Source organism: Lepidochelys olivacea (assembly GCF_965140295.1).
Source record: "Lepidochelys olivacea isolate rLepOli2 genome assembly, chromosome: 1".
Lineage (NCBI taxonomy): Eukaryota > Metazoa > Chordata > Testudines > Cheloniidae > Lepidochelys > Lepidochelys olivacea.
The window spans coordinates 98317216-98335619 of NC_140411.1; the positions used below are offsets into that span (position 1 = coordinate 98317216).

Consider the following 18404-nt stretch of genomic DNA (forward strand, 5'->3'; position numbering starts at 1 on the left):
CCAGAATGCTCGAGATAATACTTAGTCCTGCCATGAGTGCAGGGCACTGAACTAGATGACCTCTCGAGGTCCCTTCCAGTCCAACGATTCTGTGATTCTATGATTTACGAATGATTCTCCTTGTGTGTTGTCAAGTAGAATAGAAAGTGAAAATGCACACATAGACCCATAGATTCTGCTAAATATGCCATTATGTCTATGCAAGCATTTTTCCTGACCACATGGGAAGGAAGTGCAATTATTGCAAGAGTCACTGGAAAGACTTCACCCTCCTTTACAGTGTAAGCCCTGAACTCTTCAAGGCATGTCAGTGGATTTTCACTTTGATTATAATGAGAACACGCTCAAATTGATATTCACCTCCACCATAATTAGGTTCTACTATGCTAATATTCTTGGAATTCTGCAAAGATCTGCTGAATAGATGTTAAATGCTGCATTCCACGGGGATTATCAATTTAACTACTACTTCTGCTCTAGCTAACTCAGGATCAAAGAAGTTGTTGCCTCTCCTTGCTCCTTCTCCTCTACAGAGAAGTTCCTGCTCCCAATTTAGTTAAGAGTGACAATTAGACCTTTCAGAAGGTTCTGTCCACCTCCTCCATAGCTGCCTCACCTCATGTAACAGCAGGAAGTTAAGAGGCCATGCCACCACTCCTCTGGTAGAGAGGAGAGTATCTTTCAGTAGGAAAGCCCTCTGCAGATATATTGAAACACTACTTGTTTCAAGTTACTATATAATAAAAACCTCTCTCCTATAACAGAGGTACTGATGAGTTTCCTGTAGGAGTCAAGAAAGAAAATTACTTGCATAAACAGTTATTCTCTTAAAACATGTTATAATAAAGATACACTCTTGGTACGTGATCCTGGCACATATCTGGAATGGACTCGCTTAACCTTTAAGCCTGCCTTGAAAAAGGATATTTATACCTACGCTTGGAAGGATTAGATTTTATCAGTAAATGTCAGTAGACCAATTGATTTCACCCTACATACACAAGCCAACAAAAAATATTTCCATTGATAACAACAGAAATTTACAGATAGGCAGAGTAAGAAAAATGCTGTTTGAAAACTTAGAAGCCTGATTTAGGCATAGTTACTTTGTAAACTTACACATGTGATGTTGATAATTTGTGTTTTAACAGCTATAAAGCTTAAACTTTTAAAATCTCAGTCGGTCATTAAATAATTCTTGTCTGATCCCTCCTATTGTCTGATCCTGCCAAAACTTCCCACAGCTGTGAAAAATTACAATCAATAAAAACTGAAAAAAGCTTAAAACCCATAATTTTGCATGACTTTTATTTTTATCAATTTAAATTTTCAAAGTGTTTCAAAACAAACATTAATATTAACTGTCACGTTATAAAAAAATCAAGTTCTGCCAAGCCTACTCATACCACTGGACCTATACCAGTACAAGTTTCAGAGGAACAGCCGTGTTAGTCTGTATTCGCAAAAAGAAAAGGAGTACTTGTGGCACCTTAGAGACTAACCAATTTATCTGAGCATGAGCTTTCGTGAGCTACAGCTCGCTTCATCGGATGCATACTGTGGAAACTGCAGAAGACATTATATACACACAGAGACCATGAAACAATACCTCCTCTGGCTCCACTGTCCTGCTGGTAATAGCTTATCTAAAGTGATCATCAAGTTGGGCCATTTCCAGCACAAATCCAGGTTTTCTCACCCTCCGCCCCGCCACACACAAACTCACTCTCCTGCTGGTAATAGCCCATCCAAAGTGACCACTCTCTTCACAGTGTGTATGATAATCAAGGTGCAGGGGCTTGCCACATTCCGCCTGCCTGGCGCTCCAGCCAGGGAGCGTGGTCGGGGCGCAGGGGCTTGCCTGAACCCTGGCTGGAATGCTGGATGGGCAGAGCAGGGGAAGTCCCCGCACCCCGACTCCACTCTCCAGCGGGAGCGCCAGGCGGGCAGAATGGCGGGGAGCCAAACAACGTTATAAGGGAACATTGCAGGACTTTAAGGGAGTATGTTCTCGAATAGGTCAGCAACCTAATAGTGAAACAATATTAACTGGGAGGATGTTGTTAAGTGAGGAGTTACTGTATATGTTTTCCTCCCAGAGCACTCCTCTTTGAAGACGTGACTACATGAAGTGTTGATTTTTTCCTTACCATTGCAACTCCTCTCCAACCCTCTCTGACGAATCTTCAGCCAGCACTTTATACATATCATATTCTTCAAGCTTTCGTTTGTGACCAGTAACAAATAAAGGATTCAACCACCTATTTGAATATACAATAAAAATTGTTATATTCAGTCAATGGAGCAGAAAGAGTAATTTATTTATGTATTAATTTGTTTTCTCAGGTACTCACAAGCCTCCACCGCCCTATTACTGTGGTAACTGAACACTTTACAGTCTTTACCATATTTATCATCACAACCCCTGAGAGGTAAGAAGTCACCCTGATATTACAGATAAGGAACTGCGGCACAGAGAGACTCAGGGTATGTCTACACTGCAGTTAGACACCCAGGTATGGCCAGTGTCAATGTAGAAGTTGGGGCTCGAACTGCAGCCTGAGCTCTGGGATCCTCCCACCTCACAGGGTCCTAGAACCTGGGCTCCAGCCTGAGCCCAAACATTTACACCGCAGCTAAACAGCCCCTTAGCTTGAGCCCCATGAGCCCAAATCAGCTGGCACAGGCCAGCCATGGGTGTCTAACTGAAGCATAGATGTACCCAAGGTGACTTGTCCAAGGCTACACAAGAAGTCTATGGCAGAACAGTGAATTGAACCCTGGTCTCTTAAGTCCCAAGTTAGCACCCTCACCAGCTTCCTTCCTCTCCACTGTCCAGACCCTGGGTATTGTATACTCTTACCAGCATAGAAAGCAGGAAATAAAGAATATTTTGACAATCAGTCCCTTTTAAAAGGAGTGGAATTCTGGGTAAGTAGAAAAGCTTAAAATTTCCCATCAATAAAAAATGAGTCACAAAATGTATAGCAAGGAAATATACGTTAGAAATGACACTTACGAAAATAAGTCAGAAAATAAGGTAAATTTGTGTCACTATGAACACACTATTATAGTAATATTTTGGGACTAAAAAGAGATAGGAGTAATAACAATTCTTAAAATCATTTAACAGTTTTATACAACAATTCTAGTGATATGTCCAAATAAATCATTACATTGCGGATATGGTCCAGAATTATCCCTGTTAGAGAATTTTCTTTAAACTGGAATCTCTTTCATAATATTTCTCTTCCAAATATACCAAACTCTACAAATTATAGCATGTAGACTAGACAAACCAAAATGTAAAACACTAAGCTAGAGATTGAAATCCCACACACACAGGAAGGAAGTGTCCACTATCAGATAAAACATCTAAATCTCAAAAAACAAAAGAACCATATACTTCATTATCATCTCCAACACAGTCTTCATCAATACTTTGGGTAGTTAACTAAAGGGCTTGGGATAGAAATAGAACTGAGGGAATAACTGATTTTCCATTCAGTGGCAGAACTGAAAAATGCAGAAACAGAAAAAAAAGTCCTCACTTCAGGTTAAACCCCAAACCAGAAATGTTTTCAGTTTCTCACAGAAATGAAGAAAAAAACCTGAAAAAGTTCAATTTGAGTCAAAACATTCTGCTCAACCTGAAATTAATTTTTTGAGGGTAGGGTTGATTTAGAAGTATAAACATTTTATTTTGAAAATGTAAAAAAAAAAAAAAAAAATTTTGACTTTTTCAAAAATTTTCTTCATTTTTTTGGCCAAAACTATTTGCCAGATTTGACCCAAATTCACAAATAGTTTTGGTCAACTCAAAACTGGTGGTTGTTGTTGTTTTTTCATTCCAAAAATTTCACCCAGCTCCAGATATAAAGAAAATATTTTCTGGCACTCCCATATCGCCAAAGGCACTGCCCTGCTCAAATTCTGTTGATGTCCTATCCTGAATTATTTCTAGAGCTGTATAAAATACTTCCTCTGTCAGAAATCCAAGGAAAAGAAATAACCTTTAATTCCAAGCTCTGCCAATTGTGGGTAACTCAGGAGACACATCTGGTTGTGAGTGAACACAGAAATCTTATTTTAATTATGTTAAGCTGGGTAAAAAAAAAAAACATGTAACCAGACTTTTGAAAGCTGCTGAATCTTCATCAAAGAGTCAAGAGAAATCTTTGCAATGTCTCATGGAGTTATAAATATGTCACAAGAAATTATATGGGGACACATTTCACGGCTTGATATCCATTCATTAAATATATGGAAAGAAAGATGCTAACCTCAACTAAGCAGAATATGGATGCAATACTAGCCAAAAGATTTACTCTGTCTGACCTGACAAGGCTTTTGAAGTTTAAAAATGTCAGAGAAAACTGCCGGTTGGCTAGCTCACTCACAAATATAAAACTTGGTAATTAAAATGTTCAGATTGTAAAGTTTTAAATATAGAATGATTGTTATGGTGTTTTGCAAATACATTACAAAGTGTTCTATCAGCATTAATAGTAATAAAAGACATAGTAAAAATGCAATTAGGAAGAAATGGACAGATTAACAAAGGGACATATTTCTATTAACGAAGAGCTCAGCTCCAATCTAGACAGCAAAATAAATGGCCAGATTTTCAAAAAGTTCAGTATATTAAAAAAGCTCTTCTGAAAATCTTGCCAGAAGTGTCACAGTGCAAGCTGTTGAGTACTGAGCACTGTAAAATATGGCCCCAATTATGGGCACTGAGTATTGATAATGTGGTCCACAATACTTAAGTGATAGCAGAGAGAGTGAGGCCATGTCTACACTACAGAGTTAAGTGGACTTAAGTAATATCGATAATCATAAGTCATTTAATGCCATCGGTTGTGCACGTCCACACAATGCTCCTTGTGTTGGTGGAACATGTCCACAGTCGTCGCTCTTACAACGACAGAGAGAGCGTTGCACTGTAGGTAGCTATCCCACTGTGCAACTCGCCACCCTCTGCCACTGAAATCTCTGGGAACGGATCATGGCACATCATGGAGACGTGCTCGCCGTCCCGTGACGTAGGTCTTTCCATCCCACCATTCCATGGGCTTCCTACTTCATTTTGTGCTGTTTTCCAACCATCCTTGTAAACTATGTGCCCACCATCTCTGCCTGGCAGCATGGATCCTGATCTGCTGACCAGTCTGATGATGAGCATTATGAACACAACACAGCTGGTCCTGCAGTATTTCATGAGCAGAGATTCAAAACAGAGAGTGAATTGGTGATGCCTGCCCCGCTGTTTGCCATGAAAACAAATAATTCAAGATTGCTGCTGGCATTCATGAACTAGCTTGCCACAGTAGACTGACGGTACTGGGCTCAGGAAACAAGCACCGAGTGGTGAGATCGCATCATGATGCATGTATGGGATGATGAGCAGTGGCTATAAAACTTTCGGATGTGCCAATCTACCTTCCTGGAACTGTGTGTGGAGTTCTCCCCTGGAACTGTGGTGCAAGGACACAAGAATGAGAGCTGCTCTCACTGAGGAAAAGCAAGTGGCGATCTCTGTATGGAAACTGGCAACTCCAGACTGCTACCAATCAGTCACAAATCACGGTCCATCTTGGGGGTTACCGTGATGCAAGTGTGCAGGGCCATTAATCGCCTCCTACCATGAAGGACTGTGACTCACGACAATGTGCAGAAAACAGTTGATGGCTTTGAGGCAATGGGATTCCCTAACTGCAGCAGGGCAATAGATGGAACGTATATCCCAATTTTGGCCCCCAACCACCTTGCAACAGAGTACATCAACCGAAAGGGATACTTCTCCATGATCTTGCAGGCACTGGTGGATCACCAGGACTGAAAAACTTAGGAGTTGGGCCCGTCTTCAAGGAAATTCATGTTATCGGAAGAAGAGACAGTTTGGTTACAAGGGCAGAGATGAGGTGATGGGAATCTTGGAAGAAAAATTCAAGAGGGAGTTTTTTTGGTCGCTCATTCACACTGCTTGAGTGTCCATCGAAGAAAGGTTTGAATAAATGAAACACCATGAAAACACTGGGGGCGGGGGAGGAAGGGGCTTATAAGCTGCAGGCAGACAGGAAAACACTCTTGAACAATTGTACGGACCTTCACTGGACGCTGACACATGGGGAATGTTTGAATGTTCGATAAAGGCCTCTATATCAAATTGGACATGTGTCACATTTTGCCACATGGGAAGCACTTTCCCCTCCAAGTTCTCCAATTCATTCATGATGCAGAGCTGAAGGACACTTTGAGGATTCTACTCACGCTGCTAGACACAGTCACAAGTGGTGAGCACAGCTTTTCGAAGCTCAGGCTAATTAAAACGTATCTTCGATTGACAATGGGCGACCAGAGACTGACATCACTTGCTATTTTATCGCTTTAAAATGTTATTGGCTAGTCTTTTGATCTCTCTGACGCCGTGCTTAAGTTCGGGAGGGCAAAGGCAAGAAATGCGACCTTTTGAACTAATGGACTAGGGTTAACATTCTAAGGCTGTCACCTACTGTAACACATTTTAATATTGGCCCAACCAATGTTGGTGCACAGTTGGGTGGGGGAGAGATAGCTCAGTGGTTTAAGCATTGGTCTGCTAAACCCAGGGTTGTGAGTTCAATCCTTGAGGGGGCCATTTAGGGATGTGGGGCAAAAATTGGGGATTGGTCCTGCTTTGAGCAGGGGGTTGGACTAGATGACCTCCTGAGGTCCCTTCCAACCCTGAGATTCTATGATTCCTCCCTAAATTTCTTGGTATTAGTACATTTCAGTTATTCTTAAAATTAAAAAGTTTCTATAAGCTTAGTGGAAATGGATTTTTTTATTTACTGAAATGTGGCATAAATAAATACAGATTTACAGATCCTAGCGTAAGAATTTATAGTCTTATATGACAGGGATAAATCATGCATCAAAGTCGTGAAATAGGCTACAAATGCAATAAAAAAAATAAAGTATTCAAAAGTTTAACAAATGGAGGGGGGCACCAAAGATGCTCCTCGCCTGGGCACCATTTGGTCTAGGGCCAGCCCTGGTCCTTATTAAGTCCATAATTTCTGGTGTCTAGCAGAGTTATGAATTTAAGTTCCCAGGCTTATCTTTTGAAGGTGTTGTGCAGGTTTCCTTTGAGGAAGAGGACTGAGAGATCAGATATGGCATTATCATTCTGTGAAAAGTAGAAGCTGAAGTTAGACAAATTCAACCTTAAAATAAGATGCAATTTCCTACTAGTGACAGTAATTAAACAATTTAACAGCATAGCAGGGGAGGTGGTGGACTCACCATCACCTGGAGTTTTTAAAAGGAGATTAGATATCTTTCTGAAAGATGTGCTTTAATCCAGCTGCTGGGAGAAATGCTACATGTGTTCCGGGGGTCAGGCTAGATGGTTGTGGTGGTCCCTTCTGGCCTTAGAGTCTGAATCTACTAATCCCCCTGTTCATTCCCTTCCTTCATGGGCCATAGAGAGAACAGTAAATTCTGCATTGCCTTCAATATACTCATAACACCAGCAGCTCTACATTATGACAATGACTATCATAAAATCTCATACTTCAGAGCTTCAGAGACGGCCATAACTGGATACAGGACACTGACCAGAGCTCTAAGGTGATACAGACAGACACTCTTCTTTCTCAGGTGCCTGGCTGGTTTGTCTTGTTCACATGCTCAGGGTCAAACAGATTTGGGGTCATTAAAGAATTTTCTCTCAAGTCAGATTGAAAGGGACCTTGAGGGGGTTTTGCCTTCTTCTGGACCACAAGGCATGGATCATCAGGTAGGATCATCTGAGCATATCTCACCAGTTGATCTCTGACCTGACTTTATGACCTATGACACTGACTCAAGGGTGATTTTATGCTTGCTAGAGGTAAAATGACATTATAAAAGTATAAGATGGAGTGTATTTCTTATTAGCGTATTAGGAACATGCATGGAGGAAAAATATATAAACATAAGCAAATGAGTTATTAGGTCTGTTGTACACTAGAGGCTGTGAGTTAGCTGACTAGTGTAGGACTAAGGAGATATCTGATCTACAGTTATTTTGCACTGTCATTCTCAGAGACAAATGAGTAACCACAAATAGATATACTACACCACAGGATTCTGCAAGAAAGAAGTTGGGGAAGGGGAGCCTTTAGCAATTAGGTTGCTATGCAGTATCTAAGCAGTTAGACTGAATGATCCTACCTCATTTTCATTGGCAGAGGCTAAAATAGGGAAAGAACAAGTTAAACATTACTTAGACAAGTTAGATGTCTTCAAATCACCAAGGCCTGATTAAATACGTCCTAGAATACTCAAGGAGCTGACTGAGGAGATATCTGAGCCATTATTATCTTCGAAAAGTCATGGAAAAGAGATTCCAGAGGACTGGAAAAGGGCAAATATAGTGCCCATCTATAAAAAGGGAAATAAGGACAACCCAGGGAATTACAAACCAGTCAGATTAATTTCAGGACCTGGAAAGATAATGTAGCACATAATTAGCAATCACCTAGAAGATAATAAAGTGATAAGTAACAGTCAGCATGGAGAGGAACTGGATGGCACTCCATACCTAGTCCCCATGGGAGCTGGCCAAGGCCCCAGCCGTGCCCCTCTGAAACATTCCTCCACATCCCCCTGGGGGGGACCCCACAGTTTGGGGACCTTTGATTTAGATAATGGTCTACATAGAGAGTACACTTATAAAGTTTGCAGACAATATCAAGCTAGGAGGGGTTGCAAGTGCTTTGGAAGATAGGATTAAAATTCAAAATCATCTGGACAAACTGGAGAAAATGGTCTGATGACCAAATAAGATGAAATTCAATAAGGACAAATGCAAAATACTCCACTTAGGAAGAAACAATCAGTTGCACACATACAAAATGGGAAATGAGTGCCTAGGAAGGAGTCCTGCAGAAAGGGATCTGTGAGTCATAGTGCATCACAACCTAATATGAGTCAATAGTGTAACACTGTTGCAAAAAAAGCAAACATCATTCTGGGATGTATTAGCAGGAGTTTTGCAAGCAAGACACGAGAAGTAATTCTTTGACTCTACTCTGTGCTGATTAGGCCTCAACTGAAGTACTGTGTCCAGTTCTGGGTGCCACGTTTCAGGAAAGATGTGGACAAATTGGAGAAAATCCAGAGAAGAGCTATAAAAATGATTAAAGATCTAGAAAACATGACCTATGAGGGAAGATTGAAAAAATTGAGCTTATTTAATCTGGAGAACAGAAGACTGAAAGTGGACATGATAACAGTTTTCAAGCACATAAAAGGTTGTTACATGGAAGAGGGAGAAAAATTGTTCTCCTTCACCTCTGAGGATAGGACAAGAACCAATGGGCTTAAATTGCAACAAAGACGGTTTAGGAAAAACTTCCTAACTGTCAGGGTGGTTAAGTACAAGAATAAATTGCCTAGAGAAGTTGTGGAATCTTTGTCATCGGGGATTTGTAATGCAGGTTAGACAAACACCTGTCCAGAATGCTCGAGATAATACTTAGTCCTGCCATGAGTGCAGGGGACTGCACTAGATGACCTCCTGAGGTCCCTTCCAGGGCTACAACTCTATGATCCTATGATTCTACATATAGGAATTAAGAAATAAGTGATACAAATCATTACTATGAATGCTTGATGCTTAATTATGGACATCCCAAAGACGACATACAGATAAGGGCAGCTATTGACCTTATAATCAGGGTAAAGGATCAAATATGGCATATATCCCTACTATTACCATAAGGAAGAGTACAAAATACTAAACCCAGTACCCATTTCTTCAGGTTCATCAGGTCCCCAAGACAGCGTAAGCTGAATCAGGACCTGCCTTCTGATGGGCTTATAGACGTTAACGCCAGAAGGGACCATCATGATCATCTGCTCTGACCTCCTGCACATTGCAGGCCATGGAACCTCACCCACCCACTCCTGTAATAGACCCATGACCTCTGGCTGAATTACTGAAGTCCTTAAATCATGATTTAAAGACTTCAAATTACAGAGAATCCACCATTTAAACTAGTTGAAACCTGCAAGTGACCTGCGTGCCCCATACTGCAAAGAAAGACAAAAAACTCCCAGGGTCTCTGCCAATCTGACGCAGGGGAAAATTCCTTCCCATCCCCACATATGGTAGTCAGTTGGATCCTGAGCATTTCAGCAAGACCCATCAGCCAGACACCAGGAAAGAATTCTCTGTAGTAACTCTGAGCCCTCCCCATCTAGTGTCCCATCACTGGCCATTGGGGATATTTGCTACTAGCAGTTGCAGATTACCAAATGCCATTGAAGGCAGTCTCACCATACCACCCCTTCCACAAACTTATCAAGCTCAGTCTTGAAGTAAGTGAGGTTTTTTGTGTCCACTTCAGCCACTCCCCTGAGAAGGCTGTTCCAGAATGGGTTTGGAACGGGTCCCATATGAGAAGAGATTAAAGAGGCTAGGACTTTTCAGCTTGGAAAAGAGGAGATTAAGGGGGGGCTATGATAGAGATATATAAAATCATGAGTGGTGTGGAAAAAGTGAATAAGGAAATGTTATTTACTTGTTCCCATAATATAAGAACTAGTGGCCACCAAATGAAATCAATGGCAGCAGGTTTAAAACAAATAAAAGGAAGTTCTTCTTCACACAGTGCACAGTCAACCTGTGGAACTCCTTGCCTGAGGAGGTTGTGAAGGCTAGGACTATAACAGGGTTTAAAAGAGAACTGGATAAATTCATGGAGGTTAAGTCCATTAATGGCTATTACTCCCCCTGGAGTACTGTTTCGATAATATAACGCTGTCATATTGTCTCTTACTACCTGAACGGCTTTGTTTTTGAGTTGAGGCAGAAAAGACCTTAGAGTTAGTCTGATTGCTATCAATTCTAAAATATTGATGTGTAAGTTCTTCTCCTTTGCTGACCAGTGATCTCTGACCAACAACTGGTTGGTCAAGTGGACTCCCCATCCCAGAGTAGATGCATCCATGGTCAGTAATACTGACGTAGGGGGATTGAAAAGTGTACCCTTCCTTCATTTTCTCTAGTGGTTCATCGGTTTAAACAGTCCTTCTCCTTCAAATAGAAGGTCCTCTAGCCCCATTTTTGTCTCACGAGGAAGTCCCACTGATCTTAACCATGTGTGTCTCCTTAGTGAGACAGCCGAAGTTACTGATCTTGCTGAAGTATCTGAGGAGTCAAAAGCCACTCTGAACTGTTGCTTCGCAACATTTATCAAATGCCATTTTGACTGAATGACACTGTTTGTGTTCCCTTGGAAGTGCACGAAGAAAAGAGGACATTTTGCTCTAGAGATGGTATTGGTACCTAGCCATGACAGCTTCAGAGTCAGATAGGCATATGTTTAATGTAGCTAAAGAAAGTATTTTTCTTCCTAACACGTCCAGCCTTTTCCCTTTCTTGTCCAACGGAGTAGAGTGAGCTTGAGCTCCTTTTGATCTGTGAAGTCCCACTTCAAACACCAACAAATTAGGAGGTGGATGAGTATGAAACATAGCAAGTCCTTCTTGAAGGAACTTATATATTTTGTCTGCCTTTTTACATAGAGACTGAATGGTTGAGAGTGTTTTACAGGCTGTCTTTGCTGACTGAAGCAATCCCTCTAACAAGGGAAGTGAGGCTCATTGACTAGACGCTGTCCCAAAATATTGAAGATAGGATGTGATGATTCCTCCACAAAAACAGAAGGAATATTTGTCATAAATATAAAGGGAAGGGTAAACCCCTTTGAAATCCCTCCTGGCCAGGGGAAAACTCCTCTCACCTGTAAAGGGTTAAGAAGCTAAAGGTAACCTCGCTGGCACCTGACCAAAATGACCAATGAGGAGACAAGATACTTTCAAAAGCTGGGAGGAGGGAGAGAAACAAAGGGTCTCTGTCTGTCTTTATGCTGTTTTGCCGGAGATAGACCAGGAATGGAGTCTTAGAACTTTTAGTAAGTAATCTAGCTAGGTATGTGTTAGATTATGATTTCTTTAAATGGCTGAGAAAAGAATTGTGCTGAATAGAATAACTATTTCTGTCTGTGTATCTTTTTTGTAACTTAAGGTTTTGCCTAGAGGGATTCTCTATGTTTTGAATCTAATTACCCTGTAAGGTATCTACCATCCTGATTTTACAGAGGTGATTTCTTTACTTCTATTTACTTCTATTTCTATTAAAAGTCTTCTTGTAAGAAAACTGAATGCTTTTTCATTGTTCTCAGATCCAAGGGTTTGGGTCTGTACTCACCTAGGCAAATTGGTGAGGCTTTTTACCAAACCTTGTCCAGGAACTGGGGTGCAAGGTTTTGGGAAGTATTTGGGGAGAAAGACGTTTCCAAACAGCTCTTCCCCAGTAACCAGTATTTGTTTGGTGGTGGTAGCGGCCAATCCAAGGACAAAGGGTGGAATATTTTGTACTTTGGGGAAGTTTTGACCTAAGCTGGTAAAGATAAGCTTAGGAGGTTTTTCATGCAGGTCCCCACATCTGTACCCTAGAGTTCAGAGTGAGGGAGGAACCTTGACAATATCTAATATCTTTGACATTCAAGATACTAACTCATGAAAGACTATAGCATCTTCCGATGGTGATGATACTGAGATGTCCCCCACATTTTCATACATTACTTCTGAGGCAGACTAGAGCTCCAGTTCAGATAATATTTCACCTATTTCTATAAATGGCTTGTTCTGAGTAAGCTGCATTGGCTGGTCCTTATCTGTTGGATCTGACAACTGAATGTCCTCCTGACACAACCTCCTTGAAAAAAGAGAGCAGAGAGATGTTCTTCTCCGGGGATCCCAAAGGGGCCAGTGGAAGAGGCAGCAGCAGAGAGCTCCTGGCCCTTTCCTCTTCTTCGCTGACTCTCAGAGAAGTAGTCAGCCTGACTGGTTGTGGTAACATGCCTGGTGTGTCCTGAGATGCAGTATCTGGGTCAACTGTCAACAGAGCCGGAGACAAATCTGCCCGATGAACTACTGCTATCACAAAAAGAAAAGAAGTACTTGTGGCACCTTAGAGACTAACCAATTTATACTGTATGGAGCTGACTTTCAGAGTTATCTGATTCTGATAACTTGAATCAGAGCCTGGCTCCATAATGAGATTCTGTCCCTGTAAGTCCTTCTCTCCCAGATTGGCTCTTTGTAATGGGTCCGACATCGAGGACGGTGCACTTTTTTTTTTTCTCGGTACCACAATTGAGCCTTTGAAATGAGACAGCTCTGGAAAGAGTCTGTCACTCATTCAGTCATGTCACTTTTCTTTCCTTCCCACCCCTCCCCCTTAGCTTTTTAGGATCCTGCATCTGACATAGAAGCTGAATCTCGCTTCTTCCCTGCTGAATTGGATGGGGTCAGAGCCAAAGCCAGTCCCTGAGAACATAAGAACAGCCATACTGAGTCAGACCAAAGGTCCATCTAGCCCAGTATCCTGTCTTCCAGCAGTGGCCAATGCCAGGTGCCCACAGGGAATGAACAGAACTGGTAATCATCAAGTGATCCATCCCATTGCCCATTCACAGCTTATGGCAAACAGAGGCTAGGAACACCATCCCTGTCTATCCTGGCTAATAGCCATTGATGGACCTATCCTCCATGAGCTTATCTAGTTCTTTTTTGAACGCTCTTATAGTCTTGGCCTTCACAACATCCTCTGGCAAGGATTTCCACAGGTTGACTTTGAGAGCACTGTGGGGAAAAAAATGCTTCCTTTTGTTTGTTTTAAATCAGCTGCCTATTAATTTCATTTGATGACCCCCAGTTCGTGTGTTATGAGAAGGAGTAAATAACACTTTCTTCTTTACTTTCTCCTCACAAGTTATGATTTTATAAACCTCTGTCATATCCCCCCTTAGTTGCCTCTTTCCAAGCTGAAAAGTCCCAGTCTTATTAATCTCTCCTCATATCAATCCTGAAGCACTTGCATGAGAGGAAAGTGATCAGGAACAGCCAGCATGGATTCACCAAGGGAAGGTCATGCCTGACTAATCTAATCGCCTTTTATGATGAGATTACTGGTTCTGTGGATGAAGGGAAAGCAGTGGATGTATTGTTTCTTGACTTTAGCAAAGCTTTTGACACGGTCTCCCACAGTATTCTTGTCAGCAAGTTAAGGAAGTATGGGCTGGATGAATGCACTACAAGGTGGGTAGAAAGCTGGCTAGATTGTCGGGCTCAACGGGTAGTGATCAATGGCTCCATATCTAGTTGGCAGCCGGTATCAAGTGGAGTACCCCAGGGGTCAGTCCTGGGGCCAGTTTTGTTCAATATCTTCATAAATGATCTGGAGGATGGTGTGGATTGCACTCTCAGCAAATTTGCGGATGATACTAAACTGGGAGGAGTGGTAGATACGCTGGAGGGGAGGGATAGGATACAGAAAGACCTAGACAAATTGGAGGATTGGGCCAAAAGAAATCTGATGAGGTTCAATAAGGATAAGTGCAGGGTCCTGCACTTAGGACGGAAGAACCCAATGCACAGCTACAGACTAGGGACCGAATGGCTAGGCAGCAGTTCTGCGGAAAAGGACCGAGGGGTGACAGTGGACGAGAAGCTGGATATGAGTCAGCAGTGTGCCCTTGTTGCCAAGAAGGCCAATGGCATTTTGGGATGTATAAGTAGGGGCATAGCGAGCAGATCGAGGGACGTGATCGTTCCCCTCTATTCGACATTGGTGAGGCCTCATCTGGAGTACTGTTTCCAGTTTTGGGCCCCACACTTCAAGAAGGATGTGGATAAATTGGAGAGAGTCCAGCGAAGGGCAACAAAAATGATTAGGGGACTGGAACACATGAGTTATGAGGAGAGGCTGAGGGAGCTGGGATTGTTTAGCCTGCAGAAGAGAAGAATGAGGGGGGATTTGATAGCTGCTTTCAACTACCTGAAAGGGGGTTCCAAAGAGGATGGCTCTAGACTGTTCTCAATGGTAGCAGATGACAGAACGAGGAGTAATGGTCTCAAGTTGCAGTGGGGGAGGTTTAGATTGGATATTAGGAAAAACTTTTTCACTAAGAGGGTGGTGAAACACTGGAATGCGTTACCTAGGGAGGTGGTAGAATCTCCTTCCTTAGAGGTTTTTAAGGTCAGGCTTGTCAAAGCCCTGGCTGGGATGATTTAACTGGGAATTGGTCCTGCTTTGAGCAGGGGGTTGGACTAGATGACCTTCTGGGGTCCCTTCCAACCCTGATATTCTATGATTCTATAATATGTCAGCCGTTCCATACCCCTAACCATTTTTGTTGCTCTTTTCTGAACCTTTTCCAATTCCAATATATCTTTTTGAATTGGGGTGACCACATCTGCATGCAGTATTCCAGATGTGAGCATTCCATTGATTTATACAGATGCAATATGGTATTTTCTGTCTTATTATCTATCCCTTTCTTAATGATTCCCAACATTCTGTTCACTTTTTTGACTGCCACCGCAAACTGAATGGATGTTTTCAGATAACTATCCACAATGACTCAAAGATCTCTTTCTTGAGCGGTAACAGCTAATTTAGACCCCATTATTTTATATGTATAGTTGGGATTACATTTTCCAATGTGCATTACTTTGCATCTAACAACACTGAATTTCATCTGCCATTTTGTTGCCCAGTCACTCAGTTTTGAGAGATCCTCTTGTAGCTCTTCGCAGTCTGCCTGGGATTTAACTATCTTGAGTAGTTTTGTATCAAAACTCCAAAAATCCAATTAAGAGAATCGCCTGCCACTGTCAGTGCTTCCTGCAATAAAGTTGCCTGGAGCCTGTTTTGCCTCTTTCCTTGCCCTTGTGGTAAACGTTGAGCAGATCGGACATTTAGAGGGAGAATGCTCTTCCCCCAAACATGCCAATTATCTGACATGTGCATCTGATGCTGGGAAACCACCAGGCATGAGAAACACATCTTTTGAATTCAGGCTTCTTTGCCTTCTGATACATCATGTTATCCTTTAACTATCTCTAAATAAAACTAGGTAACCCTGTGTACTAATGTAACCTCTACTATTAGATCCACATAGCAACAATGTAACCATCCAGTTGGTGATGGTTGTCCTAGAACATCCAGAGTTCAGTAATGAGGGTGGGGGAGGGGGGTATGCTCCAATGGCTACTGCTAGTAGAATGTTATTGTTCTGGCTGCATCTATTGCTGCATCCCATGAGAAGAAATATGCAGAGAGCACTATTCAAAGGAAGAAGTACCCGTATTTTACGTTTTGAACACTACTGAGTATACTGCCAACACTTAAACACTAATAAGCAGTTTTGGATCTAAGAGAGACGCAGAATTCCACACAAGATAAATCATAGCCAACATTGTGTTTTTTGGTTCTTCAATTTTTTGTGTCAATTTCAATTAAAACTTCATCACCATCCCAAAGTCACATAATTCACAGGGATTACAAATCTTGTTCTCACAGTTTATAGATTTTGGAATACAGATAAAGGACCAAAAAAAAAAAAAGGCTTAAACCAAACTGATTATCACTACTGACAGACTCAAGTGAAACAGATTCAAATGTACAAAATAGGATTATATGAAGCTGAACATCTACCAGAAGTCAAATGTTCACAGTATCACAGACACATGGTACAACCTCATTTAAGATTCTTAGATACCAGCATTATGTGCCTTACATTTGATTAGATCAGAGCTCTCTCCACCAATAAGGATCTTTAAAAGCTGTTGCTACAGAGAATTTAAGAATTCAAAATCAGTTAAGAGACCAGAAAATCTCTGATAGTCTAGATTGTCCTTGTAAACTTTTATCATAACTCTAGATAAGGGAACTCATGTTTTAAGACTTTTTTTAAAAAAGTGAAGTTTTACAGATAAAGAAAGGTTAGGTGGGTGTTTTTGCTTTTTAAGTGAATTTATTCCTTCAGAAAGGTTTTGGTTTGAGACATCCCAAGACTGAAGTTCCTTATTTGTCCACAGAACAGGATCAGCACAAGCAACAGCAGTGCAAGTTTCACTACCTTTAGTGTGTCTCAACTGGAGTGACCACTTTGGGGGGTAAGAGTTCAGTTGCTATTCTTACTCAATCCCTAGACTATTTACTAAGAATAACAACAGGGATACCACTTGTGAATGTGAATTGTGTGGCATAGACATCTATCAATTTAGAACTGAACTGAGACCATCTTATTTCCCACATGCTACTTCACAACCATCAAAGAATAATTAATTGCAGTCACTGCCAACCTGGATTGGGCTTGACTTGATAACCTAGAGGTCAGGTTTCTGTACTCCTATTAGCAAGACTCAGTCATCCAGATGGTAAGTCAGGCAATTCATCAGGAACTCAAGTCTTAAAAAAAGTAGGCTCCTCATATTTTTTCCTTTCTTCACCTTTGTGCTTTTTGTCATGCTGCCTCTACTGTTTGGAATGATCTTCCAGTTCTTGTGCATTGGCCAATTACCATCTCCTTCAAAAATACTCTACTTGTGCAAAGCCTTTAAAAGTGTTCCTCGAGAGTAATTTGCATATATTAAAAAGGGGGATGTTATTGGAAGAGGCCCTGAGCATTCTCTGTTCAGGCTAAGAGAACATCTCTTCCCCAATATAGGGGATTAGAAGATCATGAATGAGTGCAAAGGTACCACACTGATGTGAAAGTCACCAGAGAGGCGCTGTGAGCAGGCCGAGCACTCGCCCCTCCAGCTCTGTCAGTCATGTATACGAGGGAGGAGGCCTTTAAAAAGGAGGAAACTGCAGGAAGATGAGAAAAGAGATCACCCTGAGCAGGAAACTGCTGGAGCGACCCCTAAAGCCACAAGGGGAACTCCCATCCAAAAGATCTCCACCTCTGTCCCTACACGGAGTGCAGTATTCCCAATGTAAGCCTCACAGAGTGAGCCCAACCAGCTGACTCTTCAAAAACTGCTATGCAAGCAGCACTGAAACAAGAAAGTACTGTTGGCCTTTTTCCTTTTGAGTTGGCTCCAGGAAGACATTATCCTCAGGACACAGACATTTTTTTTTTTGATCCCCCATCTGAAGATACTGAAGAAGACTCACAATGGGCACGGTCCCCAGTTTGCAAGGACTAGGAAACCGGGGTCTATATATAGGCCACCCACGGTAGATAACTGGGCATGGCCAGAGTCTCCGCCCATCTGGGAGAAAAACTTTTTTACAAGGATCAAGGACACCACTCTGGAAATAATCCAAGAAGTAATCTGTGTCCCTAGTGAGTCAAGACAGAGTCACTTAGCAACCTGACACAACAACACAAGATGTACTCCTCCTCAGAAACACTTACTCCTCTAAGACACCATCCAGAACATTGTGACTGGAAGAGGGACTCATTATCTGGACCAGCAGTTATAAAATGAGACTATCCTACAAACATGGACTTGATGGGCATAACTGCATTCATACTCCCCTTCGTATGTTATCACATGACGTATCTTGA

General features: G+C 41.7%; 1 protein-coding gene across 3 annotated transcripts in view; it reads right to left on the bottom strand.

Annotated features, from left to right (window-relative positions):
* ABCC4 (ATP binding cassette subfamily C member 4 (PEL blood group)) overlaps positions 1–18404 on the bottom strand; it is a 238221-nt gene that overhangs the window by 185976 nt on the left and 33841 nt on the right. For all 3 annotated transcript variants that reach the window (XM_084642483.1, XM_084642482.1, XM_084642481.1), the window contains exon 2: positions 2151–2261. In XM_084642483.1, the coding sequence (XP_084498609.1) occupies positions 2151–2206 (56 nt within the window). In that variant the 5' untranslated portion in view covers positions 2207–2261. The remainder of the gene's footprint in view (positions 1–2150; positions 2262–18404) is intronic.